Source organism: Calonectris borealis, chromosome 12, assembly GCF_964195595.1.
Source record: "Calonectris borealis chromosome 12, bCalBor7.hap1.2, whole genome shotgun sequence".
Taxonomy (NCBI): Eukaryota; Metazoa; Chordata; class Aves; order Procellariiformes; family Procellariidae; genus Calonectris; species Calonectris borealis.
This window is the reverse complement of record NC_134323.1, coordinates 22,609,262-22,624,440: the sequence shown is the minus strand read 5'-3', so window position 1 is coordinate 22,624,440 and position 15,179 is coordinate 22,609,262. Positions and strand designations below refer to the sequence as shown.

The window sequence follows — 15,179 nt, the reverse complement described above, 5'->3', positions numbered from 1 at the left end:
TAAAAGACATTTTTAGCTGAGTGTGATTATAGGTTGGGTGAAGGCAGGCAGGAGCACTGCACCCAGCCTGACCCTCCTGTGCAGCGTGTGCAGGGAAAAAATACGTATTATTTATGACCCTGCTGACAAGCTCCAGGCACCCATCATGGCCCTTCAGCCGCATAGACCCTGCAGATGCACCAGGCTGTCCCCTCGTGTGACACACGGACCAGGGACATGCACCTCGGCAGCTGCTTATCGTTTATTGCACAAGAAGTCGGCGTCGCTGAGGCTGGATGGTGCAGTACAAAACTATCCGGTTACCGGTCAAAAGCTATTGCAGTGTCTTCTATCCATAGACTTCCTTTATGTACAGCTATGTAGACCGATGCTCACGCGGATCCATCTCCCCGGTGCACACTGCGGGGGCAGCAGCAGAGATGGCATCCAGGCGAGGGGCAGAGGCCCCTGATCCTGCCCTCAGCTGCAGCTCTGGGAGCTCCTGCTGCCAGCCTGGCTGACAACCGAGGAAACACAGGGAGTTTGGGCTGAACCCACAAACCAAGGAAAGGCCAGATGTGACCGGAGCCCCTGAGGCTGCTGCGGAGCACCAGCTCCGAGCAACAAACCACTTAACTATTAAATACAACTGCACAGGGGCCACACGTTTGCAAATCAAAACGTGCAAGGGACATGGTCAGCCAGGACCTGGGTCCAGGCGGCTGCGGGTCTGGCACGGGAAGGGGCCGTCCCAGCGCTTGTGCGGAGCATCGGCCCCAGCGGCATTGACTGGGGGTTCCCTGTTAACTTTGCTGGGTGCAGGATAGGGTCCAAAAGTGACCTGAGAGTTGGTTCAAGAGCCATTTCCCCTCCTTACCTACATTTATTAAAATGCCATGAGAAGGCAGAAAACACTAGGGGGAAAAAAATAGCCTGTGCCGAAACCAGATCTCATTTAACTGTGTCTGCGAGGAGGGACTGGGGAGCCTCGGTGCACCACGCGCTGCCTGCCAAGGCCCAGGGCTTCGCCCCGTCCCCTCTGCGCCAGCCCACACCCCTCGCAAGCTGAGCGGAGCCAGGCTTTTGCATCCACCTCCCCGTCACGCCTCAAATTTGTTTGGGGAGGGAAATGCGGACCCATTTCCCCTGGGGCCGCGTTAGTGCAGATCTTGCACAGGAACAAGAGCAACAGTGTCCCCAGCTGCCTGTGCACCATCCTGTGGAGAGGGCTCGGCGCTGGGCTCCGTGGGCGCCGGCAGGCAGGACCTCGTGGCCGGCAGCGCTCCAGGGCCCTCCCCACTCCGGGAAAGCACCGAAGCTCCGTCACTCCTGTCCAAATCCTTCCGTCTCCTCAATCGCATAAAGCAGCTTCTCCTTCAGCTGTTCGTAGCTCTTGTAGGGTGGGAGATCCAGACGGTTAAAGCTGGAGAGACAGCAGAGGCTGTGAAAAGCGCTGCAATCCCAACTCTCTTCCCCACTGCAGGGTCCCCTCCGGCCTCAGCCGCGCGCGGCAGCTGCGGTAAGATGCACAGCCAGGAACAGCAGCTACGTCCCATGGGAACGCAGGCGGAGGGGATGGAGGGCGCCCGGGGCCCCACGCAGCCCCGCAGAGACTGCCAGCAGTTGTCCCCGTGTGCTCCTAATGGGGCCAAGGAGAAATGACTTACCATGTATGGCTCCGAGGCAGCCACGTCTCTTTGCCAACTTTATCGATGCAGAATTTCTGGGGCCCGTTGCTGCCTGTTAATTATGAGCACAGCAAATCTCATTACATGACCAGGAGCTGAAAAAGAAAACCCTCCGACATGCCATTAGCCAGCAGATCACACCGTCACATGCCCTTATGATCCTAGAGACACATCGGGGCATAAATCCGTAGCAGCACTCACTGCCTGTTCTGACCCCTTTGCAGAGAGGATGTGCAAAAAAGAAGAAAGGAGAAAGCTGGAAAGCTGAAAAGCATATTCACAGCATAGAGAGGTGGCTTCTAAGCAGGATGGTTAAACAGCCAGTGCTAAAACGTATTTATCCGTAGACCCGCAGGACTGAATGGGTCCATCCAACAGTTTTAGAGGACCTGGTTCAGGAAGTCTGAGTCACTGAGGTCGCTTTTTAACAGATTGTGAATGCTGGAGAGGTTCCAGGGGGCTGGAAAAAAGCTAATATGCCAGCAAGAATAAACAAGTGGGCTAAGTTAGCTGCTTAGCTTGACACCGATTCCAGGAAAGTAAGGGAAAGGTTGGTACAGGCCCCAAAAAGTAGCAAATTAAAGGATGAGAGCAGAATAATGCCACACTGTGGTTTTCTGGAAAAGGGATTTCATCGCACAAAAATCAAAATTAAATGAAAAATCAAATCTCTTTCAAAATGAGATTACAAGCTGGACTGACAAAGTTAACAGTGGCAGCACAGTTCTCGGCTAAGGAATTTGTCTGGGTACGGCACGCCACCAAACTAAATCGCCGTGCTCAGACGTCACAGCTGCTTCACTGCTTACGTGCTGTGGGCTGTCTTGAAGCCTGTGATGGAGACATGGACAGCCAGGTCCCACCCGCCGGCCCCGCGCACGGCTGCTGCCCCCGCTCGCCTCCCTAGGACCCCCCACCCAAGCCGAGCGCCTCTGGGAACACGCACCGATGAGCTCTGCAAACCCCCCGACGGGCAGGCGGCAGGTCCCCGTCACAAACTGCAACAGCCGGATCCTCTTCTCATTGTCCATCTCTTTAACCACCTACGACAAGAACGCGGCAGGGGAGTGGGATCCCCGTCCCCCCCAAGCCTGCAGCCCGGCCGGACCCAGGGCATCATCCTGCAGCACGGCTCCTGCCACGAATGCCGCACGCCCTCCCGTCAGCCGGGCTCGGACACGGCCTGGGGCAGCACAGCATGCCGGGCACGTGGTCCAGCCCTCGCCTCCAGTCCCACATCCTTGCGGACAAGTGCATCCCAAGGGGCCTGTGGGGAGCAGCTCTGCCCAGCCTTGCCCTCCTTCAGAGCCATTTTTAACCCCCTTCTCTCCTGGCCAGCACGGAGCAGCACCGCCTGAGCTGGCACAGCTCTATTACATGTCACCCCCTTCTGTCATCCTGCCCAAGAGCAGCAGCTATTGCTAGAAGCACGCTGACCACTAAGTCCTGCCTGCTGTCCTCGACGGCAGCGCCGGGGCCTCTGCCAGCCACAGCCAAATGCTTCTTGCTGAACCCATGCTCACGGTTGTATTTCGTTCTTCCTGACAGCCTGCGAGGCTGCCTGCCCCAGGCCAGCCCTGCCTGCCCCAGGCCACAGGCAGGGGATGATCCCAGGGCTGTGGAGCGGGTCGGAGGTGCTGCTGGGACTGACCTGCCAGAACCATTGGATCTGTTTGCTGTTCTTGGTGTAGTGCCGGTAGATGGTGTTCTTCTGCCAGTCATTCATGTCGATCTCCTGCATGCCGCACAGCATCAGCTGGGGACAGGGGACAGTCAGCAGGGGGATAGAGACAGGGCCCTGCGCCCACGCTTTGGAGAACTGAGTCCTCCGGTGCCAGGCTTCACAAGGCACAGGCTCCAGCACTGGGCAACGGAGGTGTCTGGGAGGAATTCCTCGCCTCCAACAGGACATTTCCTTGCTAACAGACCCAACGAGCCACCCCATAGACCCAACCACCTGGGGCGGCGGTACCCCCGTCAGCAGAGCCGAGGGGCAGAGGGTGCGAGTGGAGCCCGTGCACTCTGACGTCACCGCGTGCCGTTCCCGGGGCAGCCAGCGGCGGGGTGGGAAGCACCGGTACCTCTGCGTCTCCGTCCCAGCACAAGCGCCAGCTCACCTCCAGCTCCTTCTCATCAAAGTACCGCAGCCACTCCAGCGGCACGACCTCGTTGAAGCCGTCCAGGAAAGCCTTAGTCTGCTCCTCCACGCCCCGTGTGAACCTCCAGTCCGTCAGCAGCCTGGGAAGGCAGACAGCGGTCGGCAGGCAGCCAGCACCACTGGCCCGGCACGGGGAAGCCCCACCATCCCTCCTGCCGGCAGGAGGGGCCCTGGGAGCCGGAGGGGTGCATGGGGAGGGGGAGAGGGGCTCCGGCAAATCACCAGGACTCCCCTCAACTCCCACTACTGGGTTTCTCTCTCTGCCTCCGAACCCGTGAGCAGCAGACAGCCCTGAGCACAGACCAGCAGCCTTCGGGAGGTCGAGGGGTGCAAACCACGTCCCCTGGCTGGAGCCTACCATCAGCAGGAGGAGACAGCCCTGGCAGCCCCCAGCCAGCCCAGCAGCGGACAGGCAGGGTGAGCAGCCACAGGACAGGAAGAGAAGTCTCACCCTCTCTCCCCTCTCCTCTTTCCTGAAAGTACTGGCAACTGCCCAGCCAGCAGCAAGCCAGACCGCAGCGGAGCTCGGCCGACCGCGCCAGCCCATACTTGTCACAGGCCACGTAGCCCAGGGAAGCGGCCACGTCCCAAGCCCCATGTTCCCACCCCAGAACTGCCCTGCAGGCGGCAGGGGTAGGCGCCCGGCGGGGGCCTCGGGACGGCCACTCACATGATGTACTCCTCCTTGTTCTCCTCCGTCACCCGGATGCTCTCGCCGCCCTCCTTCAGCTCGTGGGTGGTCACCTTGCCCAGGATCTCCATGTCCTGGATGAAGTACAGCTCCAGGCCGCACTCCTCCAGGCTGTTCTCCCTGCGGGAGGACACCGGGATGTGGTTTCTGACGGAGGCACCCGGCAGCAGCGAGGGGCCGTGGGGAGGAGCGCTGCCTCCCCCGCAGCAGGACGGGCCCCGGCCCGGGAGGGAGCGCAGGGCACTCACTTGGTCCAGACGATGGAGTTGTAAAACTCGGGGTCGATGGATTCCAGGTCCTTCAGCGTGGGCCGCTTGTTGAGCATCCGCTTGTAGAAGGGCAGCGTGAAGCCGGTATCGATGAACTTCCCGTGATACAGAGCCTGCGGCAGGGAGGTGACTCTGGGTCATGGGGGACCCCAGGACAGACCCGGGGGGTGCGATGGCTGCCCCAGTGGTGGAGCATCGCGGGGCGAAAGGGAATCGCTCCCAGGGTCCCAAGGCTGCAGCACGCACTCCCGGCTGGCAAACACGGCGGGGAGGAGTGGGCTCCCCCCGACAGTGCTGCCCGGGGGCGGCTTGCGGGGTGTGCTCGCAGCCCCTCTCCCCTCCCCACCACAAATTCCACCGTGTCTCCTTCTCCCCTCACAGCTCTATTAAGAGCACTTGTTTAAACAGAGCTGTGCTGTGGCTTCCCTGAATCCCTGGCTTCCAGGAGCCCCAAGGCAAAGGCAGCCAAAAATAATGCAGACGCTCGTCTAGAACAGCCCAGCGGTGAGTAATAGTCTGGGGTTTTATTGGTATCCTGCAACGCGCAGGGCAGGGCAGGACAGAGCAGGGACCTGAGCAGCCGCCTCCCGCACACACCTCGCGGGGCCACGGGCCAGGGGCCTTTCCCCAAGCTCGGGGAGCCCCTGCCAGCCCCCCTGCCAGCCCAGGGCTGGGCGACCTGCGGCACGTTGGCCTTGGGGAATGCGAGATGAACGGGAGGAGCCGCTCTGGTGCTTGGGCAGATGGAAAATCTCACACTGCTGGGGCTAAAAATAGTCCCCAGAGCTGCAGACCCGACAGCACCTGGGGTAGCAGCCAAAGACCTGGAGCCATCCCCGCCACACGGCCCCTGGGAAACCAGGTCCCCTCCGGCCCCACGGCCATTCCCCAGATGTAAAACGCATCACCCCGCAGCACCCCCTCGATGGCCCGTCTCCCACGGACCCACACCTGAGCGAGACGGGGCTTAAGGAGGGTGACAGTGCCGAGCCGAGCACAGCCATGGCACGCGGAGCTACCCCTCGCCCCGCTGGCCACCCCCGTCCCCTGCAAGGCCCCTGCTCCGCGGCGGGGACACAAAGAGGAGTCTTCTCTCCCGTCACCTCCCCGACCCCTCTCACCCCGTCACCCCGGGCTCTTACCATGGCGATGAAGCGGCCGATGAAGCGGAAGTAGGTGAGGTGGTCAGGGTTGATGGAGGAGGCAGGGTTGATCTGCAGGCAGTAGTTGTTCTTGCCAGCATACTCGAAGAGGCAGTACATGGGGTTGAGCACCTCGTGGGACAGGAGGAAGAACCACTCCCTGGGGCGAGAGGAAGGGGGAGCGCGGTGACGAGCGGCTCGAGGAGCCGGGGTGCCCAGGGGCTGCGTGGGGAGGCTGCGCCCCGGCGGAGGGGACAGCCACGCGCCTCCACAGCACACCCCGCACAAACCAAGTGCCCGTCTCCTCAGGGTGCCCGCACAAGCGTTGGGCCCTGGTGTGACTTGGCAAGAGTGTCCTCCGCCCCAGGGGTGCTGTGCCTGGTTTGTGAAGGGCTTCTGGAGACACCAGCAAGAAACACCCCGATTTGCCAGAGGCCCCGCTCGGAGCACCGGGGATCCCGGCAGGCACCATAGGGCTCAGTCCCACCCAGGCTGTCGTACCCGTACAGACACACACGCTGTTGTGCACACACCCCCTGAGCATCCCCACACAGGCTCCCCCCGGGAGCCCCACCCTGAGCAGCACTGGACAGGTACTGCCTTGGCTTTGCCCCCCCGGCCACGCAGGGAGACGGGAGTCCTCGGACGCAGAGGCAGCCCCGGCATCCCGTCCGTGGTTCTACCCTGTGGTAGAACAGCATGACGTAACCTACCATAGGGTAAAACCACTGGCAGGACACAGAGAGAGGCGGAGAGCAGGAGCCCCTGCACCAGAGCCGGGGGCAGCGGCACCACAAAGGAGGAGCGGGCGAGAGCACGGCAGCACAAATGCTGGGGCGGCAGCAGGCAGGGGGAAGCGCTGCCCCAGCACCAAGGCAGACGCCCTGAGCGAGCCGGCAGGGGCTCACAGGGACACAGGACCCCGCTCCAGCCGAGACGCAGCCCATGCTCTGTGGTAACACCATCCTCGGGGCAGGCAGTGGAGGCTGCAGCAACTGCATGACACCACGTCTGCCCCGGCACACACCGACTGTCCCGGGCAACACCAGGACCTGTTGGCTGCGGGGAGAAGAGGCCACTCGACCCATCGCCCCCACGCTGGCAGGAGAGCCCCAGCTGGGTCCCCCAGCCCTCTCTGTGCCAGGGACAGGCTGGTGCAATGCTTTCAGGGTGTTCCACCATTCCTAAAACTCACACTGTTTCCCCCATGTGAACTGCAGGCACTGCAGAAAGGCTGGGGAAGCCGAGTGCAGCTGCTGGACAGACTCCGGTGCCCGCACTGCCCTTTAGGGATTCACGCCGAGGCACAGCCCCGTCCAGCAGCAGGTGCGTGGTCCAGCACGCCAGCGCTCACCTAGCGATGCCACCATAGTCCAGGCCCTCCTCTCCTCGCATGATGATGTACAGGCGGCGCCGCAGGTCGTACGGCTTCATGTTCATGATCTGGGGAGAAGCAAGGGGAAGCGTCACTGCGGGCTGGTGCGAGGGCTGGCTGCACACCTCCCTGGGCTCTGCGGCCCCGGCACCTCCTCACCTGCTGGAAGGAGTCCTCAAAGAGCGTCTGTCGGGAAACACTGATCTTCACATGGCTGGGCAACGCGTTCGACTGCGAGCAAGGCAGAGACACAAGGCTTTGTGCAGGCTGGCACAGCGGCTCTCCTCACCTGCGCCTGCCCACAGGGTCAGGCTGTCCATGCACCCATCCAGCTCTGCGGCTCAGCAGCCCCCGAGCTGCTGGGGCCCTCCGGCCGCTCTACTCACATGGCAGAGGAAGCGGAACTGGTGGTACTTCCAGCGAAAGCTCCGGTCGTACGCCCCCGGGGAGCCACCCTGCTTGCTCCTGCAAAAGCAGCACGGGCCTTGGTTCAGCATCCCCGCCTGCCCTGGCGCGAGCTGCCCGGCCCCAGCAGCCTCATCGCCTGCCAGGCGGGAGGAAGATCTCTGGGGCGCCGCTCACCTCCGCCAGAGCCAAATGTGAGGCCCTAAACCCACCACTCAGTGTCTTTGCAACAAAGCTCACCCACTTCCCCCACTCCGTGTCCCGACCACGGGAGGGCAGGAGCGGCAGCTCGAGTCCCAGCTCCCAGCGTGCAGCCCGGCTGCAGGGCAAAGGGCCCAGCCCAAAACCGCTTACCCAGACTCGAATCCAGGGCGCGGGTCCTTGAAGGTGGTGGTGCGAGTGTTGTGGTCCACAAAGTAGCGCACGCCCTCGTTCGTGTACTTCATCTCCCAGCCGGGCGGCAGCGGCGGCTCTTGGATCATCCTGCCGGCAAGGAATGGGTCACCGGGCAGGCACCTCAGGCACCTCTCGCCCTGAACTGTGGCCCTCCGAATGGCTGCCCTTGGGGACCACCTTCAATTTGCAGCTCCGTGCCAGGCAAAAGGAAGGATTTATGGGATGGGTGAGCAAGCACCCGTCTGTGCCCTGAGACAGGAGCCCTGCCCAGGCTGCACGCTTGGGCACAGCCAGGACCAGCCACGGCTTTGCTCTCTGTCTGCAGGAGAGGTGGTCTCAGGGGAGACCTGGGCCAGGTCTGGAGAGCCGCAACCCAGAGCTCTCGGGAGCCCAAGCAGAGCCCTGTGGGAAGGTGACAGGGTGAGAAGAAAGCACCTCTTTCTGCCCAGACAGCCCTTGCAGTCTTCCCCATCGCCCGCTCCTCAGTCCCAGGGATTTCCTCATCCCTACCCCCAGCTCCCACAAGCCGGATAGCTGCCCCGCAGCGCCAAGGGTCACAGTGCCCGACCCTCTGGGCTCCAGCGCTGCCTGCAGCTCTCAGTGCTTTCAGCTCCCCAGCGCTGCAGCTTGCAGGGCCGTCTGGGGGCCCGGTCCCCTGGTGTGGCCAGCTCTCAGCACTCGGTAGCCCATCACACAGATCTTCGGAAACCACAAGCATCCTCCCCTGCTCTCCCCGCTGGCTGCCTACCCCTGCGTGCGAGGGTCTTCCCACTGGGTGGTCCGTGTGTTGTGGTTCACGTAATACACTCGCCCATTGTCCTGTCTCTTCTCTAAGAGAAAAGGGAGAGGAAGCGTTAGCTGGAGCGCCCTGGCCAGCGCTGACCTGCAGTCCCGGGAATAGCCCTCCCCTTCCCACCTCATGAGAAGTTTGTCGGCTCCCCCTGTCCCACCTCCCCACCGGCACTGCCCTGGCTCATTTGGAAAAGGTAGGATAAAGAAACGCTCCATTTCTTCTACGTGCACAGGCTGGCTTTCTCTGGTGCCCCCAAGGCCAGCGTGCGGAAGGTGCCATGGCTGAGTCTGGCCCTGCCAACGTGCTGCCAGGCTGGCACAAGAGGCGTGCTCGGCCACGCACCTTGCTGGGCAGGCGGCACACGCACCCTCCTCGGACACGCAGCGCTCCGCAAGCGCAGCATCCCTCCACGCAGATCTGCGGGTGCTTTCTCAAACGTATCCGAACTCCCTGCGTGGCCCTGCTGCTGGTGCACAGCCCGTGCTCCCAGCGTGCGCTGCACACGCATGCACACCCACACCTCCTCCTGTTGCGCACAGGCATAAAACAAGCACGCCACTCATACCAGCACCACTGCTCGACGCCCTCTGTGCCCGCAGCCTCACACACGAGTTGCACAGGAGCCTCCCTGCACATGCTCCCCCCCTGCCCAACACCCCGTGTGTGCCACACACTTCCCCAGGCATCCCCTTCCCGACACTATTTGCACACTCAGAACAGCAGGTGCCTCCAGCCGTGGCTGGGCACCACGTGTCCTGGTCCGGTGGTGATCCTGCACCCGCTCCCCACCTCGCCAGCCCCCCAGCACCTGCACCCACCCCACGCACCCCCTCTTGTCCCGCCTGCACGCCTGCTGACACTGCTCTGCCTCTCGCCAGCCACCCCCTGCGCACACCCATGCACGCTCGCTGCCTCCCCACCAACACGTGTGCCCCACACGCAACACACCTCCTCCCTCCACGTGCCTGCGTCACTCCCGCACGCACGGCCCTCTCCATGCCGGCAGGGACGCCCTGCACGCACGCTCCTCTGTCACCTCCCGGCCACCGTGGCCCCCCTCACTGTGTCTCACTCCCGGACTGCGGGAAACAGCCCCCAGGCTGTGGCTCCAGCTGACCCCGCATACGATGACCAGGACTGCATCCATCCTGGGGACGCCATCCATGCCAGGGACCCCCGCCCCACCCCAGGGAGCTTGGCCCCACGCAGAGCTGTGCCTGCCTCCCCCCCGTCTGCCCAGCTGATGCTGGGGACAGGGCCCCCCTACTCCCAGGCCAGCGATGCCGGAGGTGGGCCACCCAGCATGGCAGCAAAGGCTCCAGCACCATGCCCATCGACACCCTGCCCTTAGAGACCCCCTTAGCAGCCTGGGCCCCCCCGTCCTGCTCCAAGCTCCCCGCAGTTTTAACCCCTCTCCTGCCCTCCCTGCCTGCCTGGCACAGCACAGTCTGTCTGCACCCACGAGCATCCCAGCCTGCCCTCTCCAGGCACGCTCTTGCCATGGAGGGGGGTCTCTCTGCCCTAGGGATGGCACAGGGACATTTCAAAACATCCCAGCACACGATGCTTGGGCCACGGGGACAGGACAGCCCAGCCCCACTGCGGGCTGAGCATCCCAGGAGGTACGCACGGCAGCAGGATGGATCCCTGCTTGGCAGAGCAGGGGTCTGGGGACGAATGAGGAGTTGGATCCCCAACCTTTCCCCCCGTCCAAAAGAACAACCACAAGCACTTCTGCATTCAGTAGCTGAGAGAGACTGGGAACTCCTCCAGGAAAAGAGGAAAAAAGGAAAAAAGCTGGATTTCAAATCAGAGATCATGCTAATCACGGGCAGACTCAGCCCCACATGCAGCAGAGCATGGGGAACGCTGGCTCCCCAGTCACCATTCCCATTAACGCCAGGGACGGGAGCGACGGAGCTGCTGACAGCGCCGTCCTCCCCGCGGGACGGGCAGGGTCCCGCTCCGGGTGACGGAGGAGCATCCCCGGCGGGCTGTCCAGCGAGCGCGGCGGCGGGCAGGTGAGGCGGCTCAGTACTTACCCCAGCCGGGAGGAAGGGGACCGAGAGGATCATTGTCGGACGGGGCGCCAGACGACTAGAGACAACAGAGAGGGTAAAAACACAAAATAAAAACCAGGGCAGGGATGCCTGGGAAGAGCAGAGTGTGGAGGTGAGGCGCGCAGCCCCTGCTCCCACTCGCCTCGCCTCGGCCTGCAGCTCCCAGAGAACTAAAAAAAAAAAACTTGCACACTCAAGGGGGGTTAAAAAAAAAAAAAAAAAAAAGAAAAATAAAGCACAAACTAAACAGAGGCTGGGGCAGCCAAGGGGGCGGTGGGGCAAGGGCCGTGCTGCACAGAGGGGAGCGGGACAGCGCGGTGGGGTCCAGATGTGCGCGGCTGCTCGGCTCCCGCCGGCTGTCCCCACCAGATACACCTCCAGCCTCCTCCAAGAACCACACACAAGAGGGGAAAAAATATCGCAGGCCTTTCCAATGAAATCATTCCCACAAGCCCTGTCCACGCCCAGCGCTTCCTGGCGGGCCGGCGGCCCCCTCCTCCCCGGGCAGGGCGCGGGGCGCGGGATGCGCTCGCACTGAGGCCACATTCATCCCGCGCAGACGGGCGGCTCCGCGCCCCGCCGCCCCCCCAGCAGGTTGGGGGCCACCGCACAAAGCACCTTTCTTCTTCCCCGGGGCGGGCAGAGCCGGCGGCCGTCACCCAGCCTGAACCGGGGATGCCCTGGGACAGGGGGAGCAGGCTGGAGTGCTGCCCCTGTGTGCGTGAGCCCCCCATCTCCAGCTCCACTGGAGGTCCCTGGGGACGGAGGCGCAGCCCCGACAGTCAGGGGTTCAGGGGAGAAGGAGGCCTGCGAGTGCTTTTAATGGTTAAATAAGAAACGCGTTGTTACCAAAAAGGCATTTTCATTGCACCTCCTGAAACCCAGCTGTTGGAGAGGGGCCGGCGTCCCAGCCCTCCGCACCGGGCTGGGGATCCGAGTCAGCCTGGGCTCAGGAAATGCTCAGCCAGGCCCGTCCCTCCCGCCCGGGGAACGGGAGGCAGCCCCAGGCCCAGGCACGGCTGCTATTCAGGCTGCCAGGGCCCCCCACTCTGAGAGAGGCACCAGCACTCGGTGCGCCCCACGGCAGCCCAGCACCCCGGGATGTCCTGGGGCGCAACAGGGGCAGGGCTGGCACGGTCTGTGCCTCTCCAAGCTTCGTCTCTTGTACCCGGCCCCACATGCCAGGGCCGGGTGCAGGAGGCACTGCCCCAGCAGCGGCCAGCCCAGCACCGTGTGCCTCAGACTTGGGGCAGTCTCCGCTCCCTCCCTGCCCAAACAGGCTGGCCAGAGACGCAGACGAGTCACGTCCAGAGGTATCACCTCACTGTGACCTAAAAATAACTAATTGAAGCTAACAGGGCAGAGACGCAAGAGCCCGGGGCAGAGCTGCAGGGAGCTGGCCCTCCTGCAGCTCTCCACAGCCCCTGGGAACAACCTGGCCCCTTGTGCCGGCAAGACCCCTCGGTGCAAAGGGTGCTGCGTGCGGGCGCAGCCCGGGGAGCCCTGCGGCACCGAGGCGCCTGCTGGCAGAGTGGTCCCTGGCTGCACCCCGGCCCCCCGAGCTGCGGCTTCCCCCAGGGGCTGCGCGGGGAGGGCTCTGCATCGCCCAGGGCCGCAGCGCTGCTCATCACCTCCCCACCTTCCCCTCCCGGCAAGGAGGGCTGGTGGACGCTGGAGACGGGAGGGCAAGGCAAAGCAGAAAGCCCCTGGGGGGAAGGAGGCAGAGCAGGAGCCATCGCCGCTGGCAGCAGAGAGCTTGAAACAAAAAGTACAATCGTTTCATCAGGCTAAATTTGGAGCACGAGTCCCTCCCTCTGCACTCCGCGGAGCCCGGCCAGGGCGAGTTGCACAGCGCTGGAGCAGCTCCAAGGCTGGCGCTGGCAGAGACGCAAGTGAGCGACAGGCCTGGAGCCCCGTTCGGCCTCCGGTGGAAGGCCCCTCCCGTGCACCCCTCCGCAGCGCTCCTGCGAATGGCGTGCCGAGGAGCACAGACGGGCGGAGGGCAGCAGAGCTGCGATGGTCCAGCTCCTGCCGCGAGGCTTGGAAGAGCTGGCGAGCTGTCCAGGGAGAGATGGGCAGGGGGAGGAAAGTGGCAGAGCAGCTGGGAATGGCCCTGGTTGCATCTCATGCAGCGCGGCACCGGAGGACGGACTCTGCACCCCCTCTCAGAGAGCATCCAAGCTCCTCGCTGGAGCACAGAGCTTTCACCAGCACTAGCAGCGCTGCCAGGACACATCAGCCTCCTGGCTTTCTCTGAGAGGAGCTAAATGTCGATGGGAAGTTGGTCACCCTACTCTGCCCACCTTCACTCCAGACCTGCCCCACCAGACTTCCCTGCCTTCTGGCAAGAGCCATGTTTTACACCGCGGCACAGCCTCTGCGAGGCACGTGGCCGGCCGACGGCGGAGAGCACTGGGACGTCGCCGCTGCGGGAGGCGGAAACGCTCCAGCCTGCCTCTTTCCCAAGCACTGCTCACCCTGCAGCACAACGGCTGCCAGCATGGTCCTGGTTATCAGAGGGTGCTCGCCACCACTGGAAGCCGGGTCCCGGCTCCAGCAGCAAAGGCAAGACCAGGACAAGACTGCTCTCTGCCCAGGAGCTATTGCTCTGTGGGGCTGTTGAGAGATCATTCCCTGAGCAAGGAAATGCAGCTACTCAGCCCAAACCAGGAATGAGGGGAAGAAGCAGAGAAAGCAGGAGGAAGCTCGCTGAGCCCAGCAGCGCTCGTTCCCTGTGCTCTCTGGTCCCCTGGCTCTTGCAGCCCTCACCATGCCAGCACTTGTACCCTGGGCCCGCAGCTACTGCTGCTGACTCCTGCTGCCACTCAACTCGCTGTCCTCAGTCCAACGGAGACTTGGGGAGGGAGGAGCTCAGCCCCGAGAGCCTCCCCTCCTGCTATAGACCAGGCTCCCACAGCTTCCTCAGCGTATGCCCAGCTCCGACAGCACGCAGCAAGTCCTGCAAGCCTCGCAGGTAAGCAGCAAGGCTTAGCTGACAGGAGCCACAGGGGAAACCGTGTGCCTAGCCATGCTGGCACTGAAGGGACACCAGGGACAGGCTGCTGAGGACACCTCCCACCACCCTTCAGGGCCATGCAAGCTGTTTTATAAAAAGAAAGTTACTCCCACAGGGTTCTTTGCATGCAGCAGAGGAGCTCGTGGCTCTCCTGTCTGAGCGCTGCTCTGCTGAGCTCACCGAGCCGACGGACCCCACGCAGCCCAGCACGCACCTCCCCACGCTCAGCGTCTCCCTGGCCAGCCCAGGTGAGACCTCCACCACTGCAGCCGCCGGCTCTCACCTGGTACAGGAATCTTTGGCTGAACTGCTGCATGGCTCCTTGGAGCTGGTTTCGCTGGGACTGCCACTGCTCATAGTTCCTGACGTACTCGGCCGTGGGGCGCTGCCATGTGGTGGTCCGGGTATTGTGGTCCACGTAGTAATACCTGCCTCGAGGATCCACGCGCTTCTCCCACCTGGAAACACCAGAGGAAGATGTCACTGTCTGTCCTCAGCCAGCTCCGCGGGTGCTGCTGGCAGGTGCCTTCAGCTGCCGTGCGGCAACTCAATACTAACGCTGGCGTGAAGGCAGCAAAAAGAAACCCCGGAGAGGTTGGAGGCACAGCAGAAGGCACACACCATGGTCCTACACCGAGGAACCTCCCACTGCCCTCGCCCGAGGGCTGCCTCCAGGGTCTGGATGTGCAGCAGCAGCTTGAGAATATCCAGCTGCTGCCCCAGAACGTGTTGAAAGGGTGACTGAGAGGAGCACTGGGTTGTGAGCCACTTCCCCAGTTGCCACATTCCCCTTGTCCTCCCCCCATGCAGCAGCTCAGCAGAGGATTTGTGGTCGAGTTCTGCCTCTCAGAAACGCAGGTGAGAAAAGCAGCTCATAGTCCTCCAAGGGAGAAACAGCCGAGAGCTGCCAGGGCCCAAGGGTCCAGCTACGCAGACCGTGATTTTTCATTTCACTCTGACACGACAGGCTGACTTCAGACACTTGCTCTCTGGCTCCTCTCACAAGACTAAGATACCCTTTAACACAAGGGCTCCATTCCCAGCTCCAGCATAACCACCAGTTTCACAGCTGAAGGGGCTCGTTTGGACAAGGATCCACCAGAAGGAAATACAAGAGACTAGCAAGACTTGAAGCACCTCCCTGCAAGGGCACATGAAGCCTAGATGGGATGCCTAGACACTAGCAGAGTTCGCACCAGGATGCCGT

The 15,179-nt window shown here is 62.8% G+C and overlaps 1 protein-coding gene across 6 annotated transcripts in view; it reads right to left on the bottom strand.

Annotated features, from left to right (window-relative positions):
- Nucleotides 1-223: 223 nt before the first annotated feature.
- WWP2 (WW domain containing E3 ubiquitin protein ligase 2) overlaps nt 224-15,179 on the bottom strand; it is a 43,835-nt gene continuing 28,879 nt past the window's right edge. For 3 of the 6 annotated variants that reach the window (XM_075161715.1, XM_075161718.1, XM_075161717.1), the window contains exons 10-24: nt 14,256-14,430; nt 10,939-10,993; nt 8,852-8,933; nt 8,062-8,190; nt 7,689-7,767; nt 7,462-7,533; nt 7,282-7,370; nt 5,928-6,087; nt 4,765-4,898; nt 4,496-4,636; nt 3,785-3,905; nt 3,319-3,423; nt 2,614-2,710; nt 1,647-1,719; nt 224-1,420 (exon numbers count right to left, since the gene is read on the bottom strand). In XM_075161715.1, coding sequence (XP_075017816.1) covers nt 1,303-1,420; nt 1,647-1,719; nt 2,614-2,710; nt 3,319-3,423; nt 3,785-3,905; nt 4,496-4,636; nt 4,765-4,898; nt 5,928-6,087; nt 7,282-7,370; nt 7,462-7,533; nt 7,689-7,767; nt 8,062-8,190; nt 8,852-8,933; nt 10,939-10,993; nt 14,256-14,430 — 1,630 coding nt within the window. In that variant the 3' untranslated portion in view covers nt 224-1,302. Of the gene's footprint in view, nt 1,421-1,646; nt 1,763-2,613; nt 2,711-3,318; nt 3,424-3,784; nt 3,906-4,495; nt 4,637-4,764; nt 4,899-5,927; nt 6,088-7,281; nt 7,371-7,461; nt 7,534-7,688; nt 7,768-8,061; nt 8,191-8,851; nt 8,934-10,938; nt 10,994-14,255; nt 14,431-15,179 lie in introns of all 6 variants that reach the window. The other 3 variants (XM_075161719.1, XM_075161716.1, XM_075161720.1) reach the window with 3 other exon arrangements.